We start from the raw sequence: 13854 nt of genomic DNA, 5'->3' as shown, positions 1-13854 counted from the left end.
TTATCCCCTGGCTAGTGAGATAACTTTCAAATTTATCATTAACGAATTCTCTCCCGTTGTCGGAACGAACAGCTTTAATTTTCCTATCAAGAAACCTCTCATTTCTTTTCTGAAAATTCAAAAAAACATTGAATGCCTCGTCTTTACTCTTTAAGAAAAATACGAAAGATTTGCGAGAAAAATCATCAATTAGACAATAAATGTATCTTTTCCCCCCTAAGGATTCAGTCTGAAAAGGACCGGCCAGATCCATGTGAATTAGATCAAGAGGAACTTTTGACCTACGCTCAGGAACAGACCTAAAAGAGCATTTTCTCTTTTTACCCAATTTACAAGGTTCACATTCAAATCTGGGCCCCCTTTTAATTTCAAGACCTTGGGTGGCTCCTAACTTACTTGTTAAATTAATAGTGTCCATATTTGTATGAGCAAAACGTTTATGCCACAGCTCCATGTCTACATTCACAGCATTGGCCCTTTCAAAGCGATTCTTAACAGTAGGGGTATCAACATAATTTGTATTTTCACAATTTACATAAAAACTTGGTTTAACATAATAAAGTTTATTAATTAAGACTGCAGTAAACAATTTAACATTTTCTTTATTAAAGACACAAATTTTACCCGGATACCATCTTATTTTAAAACCTTGTCGGTCAATACATGATCCGGAAAGTAAATTGCGGCGCAATGTTGGAGCATAGAATACATTATTTAAAGTTATTGTTATCAGCTTCCTATCTGACTATTTTGAAAATTACCCTACCTATTCCTTCTACTTTACTTTTAATATTACCAACTGCCACCTCCATTTGGGTATTTTGAACAGGCTTTAATTCTGTGAACAAATTTTTGTCCCGGCAAAAATGTGCCGTACTTCCTGAATCAAAAAGCCAGGAATTTTCACATTTAGGAATAGTAGCGTTAGCCGAGATTTCGTCAGATTCTTCCACTGAACAAAACATGCCAGCAGCTTGAGCGTCTGATTTAGATTTATTATTTACATTTTTATTTTGACTATCTTTATTCCTGCTCCAACACCGCGAGGCAATATGACCCTTTTTCTTACAATAATGACAAATTTTGTTTTTAAAAAAAGGTTTACTCCTTTCATTTGCCACTCCGTGTCTGTTGGGTTTAGAAAAAACATTCATTGCCGAATTTGATGTATCAGGTTCTTTAGTCAAATATTTGATTCTACCCTCCTCGGCTAATAACTCATCTTTTACTTTGGAGAAGGTAAACATACTTGCGTCCCACCGGTAAATAGCCTGGACAATACTGTCAAAGTTGGAGGGCAGATACCTAATCAATTGAAAAGTCCGAATCTTTTCTTCCATTACATAACCATTATCAACAAGTTGTTTATGGATTCCCCCCAACCTGGCAGCGAATAACCCAATTGATTCGTTTTCATTTAGTTTACATGAAAAGTAGGACTCCCACAATGTCGCCATCCTGGCCAGAGATGGGGGTTCAAAATTACCTTTCAGTGTATTCCAAGCTTCGCTTGGGTCTTCTATATCGTCTATCAGCCTTTTTACTTCGCCTTCTAAGTTTAAATAAATTATTGCCAAAGCTTGACCACATTTCTTCCGGTCAAGTGCAGGAATGTTTTCCCCCTCTAATTTCTTTTGGGTTACTTCCCATAGGTCTCTTTCAATAAGGACCATCTTAATGTCTCTGGACCAGGTGGCCCAATTATGGGATCCCAACTTTTCTATATTTCTATAATCTTTATCCATTATCAAAAAATATTTCATTTCCCACGGGCAGACTCAACCACGCTCTGCTACCACTTGTTGGGAAATGTGTCTTTACCTTAAGTTCATAGAACTAAATAAAAGGTTTACAGAACCCCAACATCAAAAAGCCGTGCAGTCTGCCAGTAAGAAATAAAACATACTCAAAGTAATTTTAAATAAATAACATTTATTAAAATATCACAGTATACAACAATAAACATTTGTTAAATGCCAAAAATAATTTAGAGTGTACAAAACCCCCCAATAATCACAGAAATTTCAAAGTTAAATTATTAAATAAACACTTTTAGAAAAAAACGCGAAACATTTTAGAAGAAATTGTAAAATGTCACCTTCCTGCGCTAATGCGCATGTTTACATTGCTGAAGACTTCTTGACCAAGTGTAATCGAAGAAAACTGTTCCATCATGCACCGGCCGATAGGCTTGCTTAGTTCTAGCAAAACCTCTTCAAATACCGGAAAGCAAACTTGTGCATCCACAGGGATCACACCGGAACTTTCTGGAACTCTGGTAGGAACGTCTAGGAAATCCAATCATGAAGGTCACTCTGAAGGACATCGATGATTTCAAACTGATGACAGTCCCATACCACCACAGGAGCACCGGTAAATCAATCCAGGTATTGGCCAAGGTTAAGTGTTAGGCCTAATGGCAATGAACTTCATCTCCTGCGAACTTCTTCAGCAATGTTGACATTTTTCCCTCCATTAGCCGGAGTAATTTAGAACATTCTTAAACCTTAAATACAACACTTAACACTGAATAACACTTATCTCAAGCCCAGCTTAAATTCAAAAACGTTACATCATCAACGGCTCGAGCGCGCCGCAACTTCAATCAACAACCTAGCATGGTTGCCAAACCTTCAAAGACCAATCCCTGATTGGTCAACAAAAAATGGCAAGACGCCAATGGGGAGTAAACACAAACAAAAGTGAGCACTGAAAATATTTCGATCAATCTATTTATACGTTCTATGACCGCGATACGTCATCCCATGACACACCCTACTTTGCATTGGAGATATACATCTCAACTATTCCTGATTGAGTGATTCAACAATCTTTCTATTCGTTTTTTCGGCTCAAAGTAGCCAAAAACATCTCAACCATCGGGTGTTACGTCATAGGATGATTTCGATGTTGCACGATCATGCCCGAATCAATTTCAGTTATCCGCCGCTGGGAAACAAGACGTGGAGTGGCAAAAACATATCGGAGGTAAGTTTCAAAAAAAACTTTAACATTTGTAATTGAATTAAAAGCGCTCCAAGATACTGAATAAAGGCTTTTAAGCCCAACACAAAGTTCAAAAACATGAACATTTGGAGTTAGTTGGAGAACTCATAGGGGTGCACCCCTCTTAAAAATTTAAAAAATTATCAAAACCTATCTTTTTTTCCCTAGGGGCTTGCTTTACAATGGTTTCACTTGTTTTTGGCATAAAACCAGAGTATAGAACTCCTATGAAACCTTGTCCGAAATCCGAAAAAAGGTTCACGTAGTAAAATTTTTTTATAAAGATATTTTTTGCATCATATTTTGAACCAAGCTCACTTATAAGTAAAACTATCAGCTTTTCAAAGCCCTAGATGCAGGTGGAAGCAATTGACTCACTGACCCCCCCCCCCCCCCGGGCGGGGTGTCCATGTCCTACACACACCCGCCTTTACACACATACACGCCTATGTGTACACAAACAGGTCTATGCACACATGCACGCTCGCTAACACACACATGCCTACAGACACAGCTATACACACGAAACTGCCCAGGAGGAAAGGCAGGCTTGGGGGGTCAGGAGCCGTTTCTAGAAACATTTTAGGGTCCTGTTGCAACTAGTGTTTGCGAAACACATAACTTTAATTCAAAATGTCAGAATTCAAATTAAATTTTTTTCTGAACTTGCTTTCCTTTAGTAAAAATTACTCGTATTGCTTTCTATAAACGTTTGGAAATAACGTTTACTCATCTTAAAAAAAGAACGAAGCAAAAGCAATGCGAACAGAGCAAACAAGAAAAATGATAAACTGTGCCGAAATCAATCCCCTAGTTGCCCACCACAAGCTCGCTTCGATTCAATACTGGTAAGGTCATGCGCTGTACCACTGAGTGACGTCATAATCTTGCCTAACACCTTGTGCGATTCTCCTACGGCAACCTCTCCTTGGCCTCTAACATGGTGCCGCATTCCGCAAAAGTATCGTTAACGCCAAAATTAGCGAGATAGTTTTCTACAAAGCATGAAAAGTCCGAAAGAGTTGGCAGGTATGACATACCTATAAACACATGATACAATAATTTTCACTTATCAAGTTGGTAACTAAAATCTGAAAAAAGGTTGTGGTCCTAAGCATTCTGAATTTGGGGCACGAAACCTTATTTAATTATTTTGAAACCTAATTCTTTAGGCAAGAAATCAAATCTGTGCTTCAAGTATTTGATCTGGAAAAAAAATATATACATACCCAGTCTGCCTATCACCAATAATCAATTCTCTCTGTCCTCTACCAATTGGAACCAAGCTGTCAACAGCTTTAATGCCCGTCAACATAGGCTCTCGTACGGAAATACGAGGGATGATGCCAGGAGCTTTGACCCCTACCCTGGCACGACGTGTAGCATTGATAGGTCCCTAAAATTAAACACAGGTTAGTATTAAATACAACAAAATATCTTCAAGTAGGTTTTTAATCAAATGCAAAAATATTTCACAAGATGTGTGCACAAAATTCTACTTTAAAACTAATTTATTGTACATTACAAAGAATTGTAATGGGTAATGGCATACCAATCATACCAATCTCTTATCAAAATGCACTTGATTTTTTTCCCCCCTATGACCTGCTAAAAAATAATTTGTTTACTTTAATTACACGTGCCTGCAAAATTTAGGGGGATTCCAGACTTAAAATTTATGGCAGTTAATTTGTTTGTTTTTAGCACAGATTTCAAAAATGATTTCTCACTGCATTTCAAAAATTTAAGAATTTCAAATTTTCCAAAAATTAATTATACTTGATGCATTAGTAGGATTAAATAGATGACGAATCTGAAGAAAAGAGTGAGGGCTCATTGACCCCTTAATTTCTAATGAATGCTGCCATTAAACAGGCCCAAATATTGCTTTCAGTGCATTCTTTAGTTTAAATAAATTTTGTGAGACATGTCACAATTCTCCGTTTCACCACTCTTGATGACAAAGTATGCAAAAAAATTGCAATTTTGCTAAAACGATTCAATGTCATCAACACATGAGAATAATTGATTAAACCAGGCAGACTTGTTTCAAGGCAAATTGCCTCCTCCTTTGTTGGTGCCTAGCAAAGAACACTGCTATTAAAAAACAAAGCTAAAATACATGAGAAATGATGCCTAAATTATTCAAGCTTTAACATTCTCCTGATTGCAGTTACATAAAAGAGTTCAACAAGAGTTCTACAGAAAAGAAATATTTACAAAAGCCATTTCACATACTGTAAGATAAGATTCTCACAGCCCTTTCCCATCAAAAGAAATATTCTAAATAGCTACTGGTGAAAATAACTATTAATAATGCATCAATGTTGCATTATCAAAAGTATTCAGTTATGTGTTTCAGAATGGCCACATAAGATGTTACTAAGTTGAGAAAATAAGAACTTTTTTTCAACCAGTATTTGTCGATTAAAAAATAATAATTGCGGGATTCCCCTAATCATTGCAGGCTTGTTTTACTGTTACTAAAAACCAAGTTCATAACCTAAACTTAGTTACTACTTACTAGAGAGTTTAAAATATTTTTCAAAAAGAGTGGAGAGAAGAAAGTTATACACAAACTATATTTTGTGAATTGCGATTTTATTTGATGAAATAAGCATATATGATAGATGTTTATAATGCATTAAGACAGTTGACTCACCTTTCCATCGATGGGATTACCTAAAGCATCAACAACCCTGCCAAGCATTTCAGGTCCGACAGGCACATCCACAATAGCACCAGTTCGCTTAACTATGTCCCCTTCCTTAATTAGCCTATCATTACCAAAGACGACAATACCAACATTATCAGGCTCTAAATTTAAAGCCATACCCTACAAAAAGAGAAAAGAAATTACACAAACAGTTCAAGGCATACATAGTACATGCTAACTTTTTACTGAGAAGAAAATATAGGAGATTTGGAGATGCTTTAATGTAAGGATCGATTGTACTAGTAGAGTGTTGTCAGCTAACCATTTAAGGGAGATGGGGAAGGGAGTAATTGCCTTACTTCATTTTTAAAGTATTGTCTGCGGTTTCTGGTCACGGAATCGAAATTAAATAAAGTTGAATTTTTTATTCATAACATTACATTTTGTGCAGAAAAGTTAATAACCTATTATATGGTGTGACATGAATCAAATATTGCAGCTTGAACTGCAATGACCGTAGATTCATAGAAAATATTCCATTGTTCATTGATTAATCATAAAAGATAAAAAATACTTTTTGTGATAAATATACATTTTTTTCTATGATCTCAAATGTTACGACTTTTTTTAATACAATTTTTTGGGAGACAAAAGAAAAGCATGACTTGCCGAAAATAGTGATATGGCAAGGTTACTGAAACATCTTTTGCAAAGTGATGTTACTGTGCTTTAACTACTATTAATGTTATCTCTGCAATATTTGTGCCCTCTTAGTGTAACAAAAATGAACTATTAAAAATTTGATAAAACTGTGGAACTAAAAAACAGTGCTTTGAATGTAAAATATACATGAATGCACCAAAGGCTGATGCTGATACAGAGAAATACTGTAGTTTTCTTCAATCTGAAAAATTTGTAAACTCTTCTTCTGTATGGAAGTCTCCCTTCAATTTAAAAAACTTAATTTGAGCTCTGATAGTTAGCAAATGGATTACTTAGTAGTTTTATACTTAAAATGCTACACTTTTAATAAGAAACGTTTTTGAAGCATTCAGGGTTTGAAAAAAGAAAATGATTTTTAACAATGTTTATTCAAGGGTGGAGGCAGCTTCTGGTTTTGGAGGGGGTTATTTCTGAAAGGGATATTTGTGGGCATTAATTCGGAGTCCAAGATGAATTTTTCGAGATATTTCCCAAAAAAGTTTTAGGCTACCTTTAGTCACTTAAAAAGGGGACCCCCCCCCCCCCAGATCGGCACCCATGTTTATTCCAGTTTATGTGCATGCTTAATATATCAAAAGACTTTTACCTTTAGGCCGCTAGAAAATTCCACCATCTCTTCCGCTTGAATATTTTTTAATCCATAAACACGGGCAATACCATCACCAATAGACAACACTCTTCCTGTTTCTTCTAATTCAGCTGTTGGGGTATGCCCAAGAATGCGTTCCTCCAATATACTTGAAACTTCTGCCGCACCTAAAATAAGAAAAGATCAAAATCAGTATAAAAATTTCTTGGATTCTGTAACAGGCAAAGCTAGAAAATGTGGATAGAGCTAAGACGACACTCCTGCAATCTCCATTTCCAATGAAATCTATGCCACCACACTTCTAAGAGCACTCAAGCCTATCATGCCATTTTTACTAGACACAATATCTCAGGTGACCATTATTTTTTTGTTCAAAACAAACATTTACCAATTTTAGGAATTTGCAAAGTATTTTTTTAATAACTTTTTAGTTTCTGACAGACAAAAACGGAAATGAACACTTAAAAGAAAGGAATTGATAAACTAAATCAACCATTAATTGACCATCCCTTAATCTCAGAATAAATGGTTGGTTATTAAATGCTATTTTTTTTTTTTTTAATTTATTTAGATAGAATACAAATGGGTAATCAGAGCATATCTCAATAAATTAATCGGAAGAATTAAATCGAACTTTGAGTAATGAGATTAAACATTTTATCTCTTGACAATTCTTACTAGCAAGAAAAGCGACTTTCTTGAAATTTTACAGACGTTTTGTAAGTGTACAGTGCTAAGCTCCAATTAAATATGTGAATTATAACTATATATTATAAGTGAGCATTTCATGGGATCTAGAAATTAGTTCCAGCAATCAAAATGAAAATATATATACTCATTTTAATCTTGTTTCGTACATATAAGTGCTCAAGTGGTCAACCATTGGCAAATCACCCTAAATTTGATGCTGACATGAAATGAATAACTTAATTTCAGGGATTTCGAATTGCTAAGGATTTAGAATTTTTAGTCAGTGAATCAGCCAAATTTTAAAAGTATTAACCAAATTTCAAAAGTCTTAGCCAAAGAGTAACTTCAACCGATTTTAATGTATTTTTGTCCGTAGAAGTATTTAATCAGAGAATGAAGTATAACTTAATTTTTAACAATCTTTTGGGCAGGGGCAATCGAGGAAAAAAATACAAATTAAGTACAGTTGTTTGACAAATCATAAGTATTTTTTGAAAAAATATTAAGTACCTTTCCTTTAAAAAAAAACTATAATAAATACTATAAGCATGTTAGGAAAGAAGAAAGGATTTAATCTTTACCTGATTTCATTCACTCTTCATGTGGTTTCTGTCCCAAGGTTATAAAATGGACAAGAAACATGGTTATTCTGACTAGTACAGCCAAAAAAAAAAAAAAAAAAAAAGACAGAAAACAACTTAAAGTAATATTTATCATTCTTTTAATTTGTAAGTTGAAATAAAAACGTTCAATAAAGTAAAGACTGCATTCATATTCCCCCAGCGGCAAAAAGTTTTGTAGCTGTCTGCGACAAGCTTTTAGAACTTCATAATCTGTCTGCAAAATTTCACTCCTGGTTTCAATGAAAGAAAATAATAATAAACGATTTTTTTTTAAATGATTTTGTTCGAAACATGGTAGGAAATGCCCCCCACCCCTAAAGACGATGATGCACCTCTCTAAATTCTATGAAGCACTTCCCTCTCAAGAACGAGACCTATACCCCAAACTGAGACCGAACTCTTTTTCAAATTCCCCCTCCCCCCCCTCCACCTTAAAGTTTCAATGGTGCAATCTGATGACCACATGATAAAATGACTACAAACTTTCAAAAGAATTAAAATATTTTCAAGATGCAATAGGATTGAAATTTGCTGCAATTTTTGGCGAATCACGTGCTTTGTTGAACATGCAATATGGAAAGTTTCCAAAAAATTAATTTTTACTAAAATGAGTTATGAATTTGAAACATTTTTAGTCTCCGACATTTGTAGAATAGAACAGAGCGCCATCTATTGAGAAGTGAAACTTTTTGATGATTGACGTAAAAAACTGCAAAAACGGGAGAAAATCGTAAAAAACGTGAAATCGGGAGATGGAAGTAAAGATGGAAGTCTCCTGTTAAAAACAGTACAGTTGGCAGGTATGATACAGTGTTAAGTTAGTAGAGGAGTGTGGGCAAAGTGAGATGGTTAAGATGACAGACTTTTTTTTAAAGGAACAAATCTGAACGTTGTATTAAAAATTAAGGTACATAAAGAAAGAACATTGTTTTTCTTATTAAAACTTGCATTGAAAATTTTTTTAATTTTGGCAGTAGATTTGAGTTTTTAAAAAAATAAAAAGTAGAAAATTCACTTTTTTTTTTCATGGGGCAAAGTGAAAAATAAAATAATTTTCTAATGAAATATTTTCTATTCAATCTAAAATATATTTTTGAACAAAAGAATAAGTAAATAAACGGTTAAATGAAAAGATAAAGAAACAAACGAATAAATCAATATATACCTAAGGAAAAATAAATAAGCAACTAAAAGAATGAATAAATATGAAAATAAGTGGACAAATCTTACGATCATATATGAGAAGGTTGATTTATATGGATGTTTGTTATTCATTCACGCAAAAACTACAGAATGGGTTTTAACGAAATTTCACAATAGCTTTAACATTAGAATAACACATACGGTAGTTTTTGTCCTATTATGGGGGACAAAACTCCCCATAGGGGGGCGATAAAACACAAGTTTCTTATGAATTCCCCAATGTTAGGGTAAAAAAATACTTGCACATATTAACATTATATGCCATCGAAACCGCCGATTTTACTGCTTAAGATGGCACCTGTTCGAAATTTCTAAGTAAAATACAAAACAAGTTATAAGCCTTTTAGTTCCATGTTCGAAAGCATTCATTAACCCAATTCAGTATTTCATGTATCATTTCAACTCCCAGTCGACAGCTAGAATTGTTGTGTTGATGAATTTTTTTTTTTTTTTTGCTTTTTGTCCGACTGTTTAAGGCTTCTCTCAAGACGAATCTTAAAGAACATTTTCCCACAAGAATGGCAAATAAATAGATTTGATTGATTATTTACCACTTTAATGGAACTTTAATAAAATTAATGGGTTTTTTAAATTTATTTGTGCTGATTGGACATTTACTCATTATCTAATTTACCAGCAAGGAATATCACCTAACTTTTTGCAGTACAGTAAAACCTGTCTAAAACGATACTGTTGGGACCTAAAAAAATTTTTGTAATAGACAGGTTATCCTTATACAGTTTGATTATGATTCATGCTGAAATTTTGCTGGGACCAAAAAAAAAATATTGTTATAGACAGGTCATCGCTATAGACAGTATCATTATACACAGGTTTCATTGTATAAGATTTCAATAGCTGAGGCATTTGGTAATTTTTTCAATTGTCGCTGTTTTTCAAGCTAATGACTACGTAATACTGTTTCTCGGTTTTCACCATGTTTCTGAAATAGCGACATGAAAATAATCTTTAAAGCTTTTGTTAAAATGTAAAATAATCTGCCAACTAAATTAGGCAAATTTATAAACACAAAATCTTTCATTAATTTGTCTTAGTGCACAATTTTAAACAATCGCCAAATTTCACTACTCATTTTGGATGAAAATGTTTAGCATAATTTTATGGTCACTAGAAGTAGCTCAGTAAGAACCCACAGTAATTTAAATTTTCCAACTAACAAAAGCAAGTATAAGGGGATTACAGGCAGCTACATTTTTTAAACAGTTTGTACTTCAATAGGCATATAGAAGGTTTTAAACTATGTCCAAAATAAAAATCATTAAATGATAAATCTTTTTAGACAAGTGAAGTTCAATCCATATTTAAGAAAATTTCCATATGCTTAAATGCCGTGCTTTCGTTTTTCTAAAAAAATGCTATTTTGATCTTTATTCTTATTGCCATTTCACTTTTATAGCTAAGGAAGAAGCTGCATTTACAATCACGTCAAAGCGGTGTGTTTTGAGCTCTTTCAGTGAAAACAGAAAACGTACGGAAGTAGAGATTTTTGCTCATAATTATTACTGACCCAGGCAACAATGGGTATGTTTGCTAGTGAATAAATAAGTGAATTAATAAAGGAATGCATATGAATTAATTGATAAATGAAACTTAAATGATTTATATTAAATGATTGAGTAAGTAAATGAAACAAACTATTTCACTTTGCCCCGCATGCACTTGACTAGGGTTGCCAGACTTTCCCAGTTTGACCGGGACAGTCCCGGATTTCAGACAAAATCTCAGTGTCCCAGCCGGTTTACTTGGCGTCCTGGAAGAAATCTTATTTGATTTTTGAACGATCAAAAATGTTTTGAAACAATAACTAAGAAGGATTCTTTAGAATAATTACTTTCTCTTTTTTTCACCGTACTGTATGAGAAATGAAAATTATAGAAGAGTGATATTCTGCTAATAAATTATAATACTATTTTTTCGTATTGTCTTGTCTCGACAATCGTTATTATATGGTCAAGCCCAATATTAGGTCCGAAAGGGTGCGGCTTTAGCAGCAGAAGAAATTTCGCTGCACATTACACCCCTTCGATAAGATCATAAGATTTAAGATCATAATTAGGACCATTTTTTTTATAGCATTGAGAAAAAGCTACACTCTAAAAACCAACCAACGAAGTGTACTCTTGAGTACCCGCAACATTGTTACGAGGGGGGCGTGACTTTTCGGCGTCCCGGTTTAGCATTTCAGAAATCTGGCAAGCCTACACTTGATTTGTAGAATTTATTTAAAATACAAATAAGCTTAATATTAACTTAATTAATACTGCATTGAATATTAGGAGGCCTCAATATTTAAAATGTTAATAACAAGAACTATCATTTTATAATCAAAAAATAATTTTTTACTTGCAACAAAATATTACGATATGAGTATCAACTTTTGGAAATTGCCTGTATTATCATATGCTTTAATCTTCGGTGGTATTCGTTTCCTGACTGGAATAGACTACTTATGTTATTACACACTTAAAATAGTACCAGATAAGTGTAGCTAAAAGCAGAGTAAATATTTCACCATTTTACTTTGCCCCATGTTCCCCTTTATTTCATCTGTTGCTTTTAAGTAAAAGATGTAGATTATTCATCAAAATAGTAGCAGCAAATGTTAACACAGGAGAATTGTTGCGGGATACTGGGCATCTTGTCACTTAATACCTGAATGTACAATTGAACTAATTTGAACTGCAATAGCTGAATTTCTGCATGTTTTCTTTGCAGAGCACCTACGGGTAATTCATGTTTTTCATTTGTTGGAAGGAATTCATTTTTTGGAAGGAAATCTGCAACAGGAAGCTGAAGTAAATTAGGGGCCTAATTCAAAAAAAGTGAATAATTTACTTGCAAACTTCTCTGATAAATGCATTGTTTTGTGTCCACTGTCTGTCAATAGTTTTTGAAAAAAACTCAGCCATCTTAGCAATTTCACTTTACCCACACATTCCCCTAGTATTTTTTCTATAATTTTTCCAAAAAGAGCCCCTACCCCTATCCTCCTCTTCTCTTTACATCATCAAAGGCAGCTGATACGTTTTAGACGTATCGGTTTTTAAAATTTTCTGGAGACACCCTCCCCCCCACACACACACCAGAGTTTCCTTCCTCTAACATCACTAAAGATAGCTTTGAACTATACTTGCTTCAAAATATTTTCGGCTGAAATGATTCTCTGAACCCAAAATCCAAAGTTCCTTGAAAATGCCCTAAATGTACAATGTTAAAACTACAGTTTCACATTTTCTCCCAGAGGTATCCTCCTTTTCCCCATCTTTACATCATCAAAGCCTAGACACATTTTCAGACTAGATCCGAGGGAGATCTCTCTACGCCCTTTCCAGAACTTTAAATCTATCTCCTTAGTTTCCTTTTTTTTTAAATGTATTTAGTATTTTTTGGAAACTTGTTACAGAAATAAATTTAGTCTTCAAAATTGTCTTTTAAGTTCAGAAATATGTTTTACAAATTGACAATTAACTTGTCAAAGTATACATGCAAAAATTGCATTAAGCAAAATTTATACATGGGGTCATATAGGTACCCTGCATGCCCTTTTAAATACATGCGAGTTTTACCCAAAAAGACTTTTAGGAAAGATGAATTTTTGTTCAATTGCAATAAAAAGAAAAATAACTTCGTGAAATAAAAACTGCATCAGAGGGAAAATCTTCCCAGTAGAAGTCATGCCCTCACTTTTTGTTCACCCACTTCGACCACTGATAACAAGCATAAAAAATTTGAAATCAGACGGAAATTCGAAACTCAGACATTGCTATGTATTCAAAAATATATATATATATATATGTGTATAAAACCTATTCATACCAGATTTGTAGATATACACAACAAATAGTAGCATAGATACCTGGTCCAGAAGCAGCTAGTGCTCTTCCAGTACTTAAATATTTTGAAAGGCATGGCGATATTTTAGGAGAAATCTAGAAAGAAAAGATGTTTAAAAATATTAATGCTTGTTCATGATAAAATATTATTTATTAAGAACGTCTTTTACATCAAGTCATGTAAGATGTAGGGGGCATACCACCTATCAAGAACTAAGTTTTTTTTTTTTTTTAATTAAGACACTCGGTACCTAATTAAATGTAAAAATATCAAAGTAAGTGTACCTTTGGAACTTTCTGAGAAAGCTGTTTTACTGCGATAGATGATAACCGAAGAGACATAAACGCCATGGTTAATTTTAAAAGTTTACTTTTTCTGTAAAGGACGAAAGGTGAACACGACCACAATCGTCGGCTCACAAGTGGAGTCCCCGAGTAATATACCGTTAACTGTACAAGATTTAAATATACATTACGAGCGAAATTTGTAAAATAATTAAATTTAAAAAT

At 33.8% G+C, this 13854-nt stretch overlaps 1 protein-coding gene across 1 annotated transcript in view; it reads right to left on the bottom strand.

Annotated features, from left to right (window-relative positions):
* The window catches only part of LOC129228567 (ATP synthase subunit alpha, mitochondrial-like), a 34716-nt gene extending 20942 nt beyond the window's left edge, over positions 1–13774 (bottom strand). Inside the window, exons 1-5 of the mRNA XM_054863253.1 lie at positions 13630–13774; positions 13368–13440; positions 6972–7141; positions 5669–5842; positions 4236–4402 (exon numbers count right to left, since the gene is read on the bottom strand). Of these exons, the coding sequence (XP_054719228.1) occupies positions 4236–4402; positions 5669–5842; positions 6972–7141; positions 13368–13440; positions 13630–13695 (650 nt within the window). The 5' untranslated portion in view covers positions 13696–13774. The remainder of the gene's footprint in view (positions 1–4235; positions 4403–5668; positions 5843–6971; positions 7142–13367; positions 13441–13629) is intronic.
* Between the last annotated feature and the right edge of the window lie 80 nt (positions 13775–13854).

The sequence above is a fragment of the Uloborus diversus genome, chromosome 1, assembly GCF_026930045.1.
Source record: "Uloborus diversus isolate 005 chromosome 1, Udiv.v.3.1, whole genome shotgun sequence".
Classification (NCBI taxonomy): domain Eukaryota; kingdom Metazoa; phylum Arthropoda; class Arachnida; order Araneae; family Uloboridae; genus Uloborus; species Uloborus diversus.
This window is presented reverse-complemented; position numbering and strand designations above follow the sequence as displayed.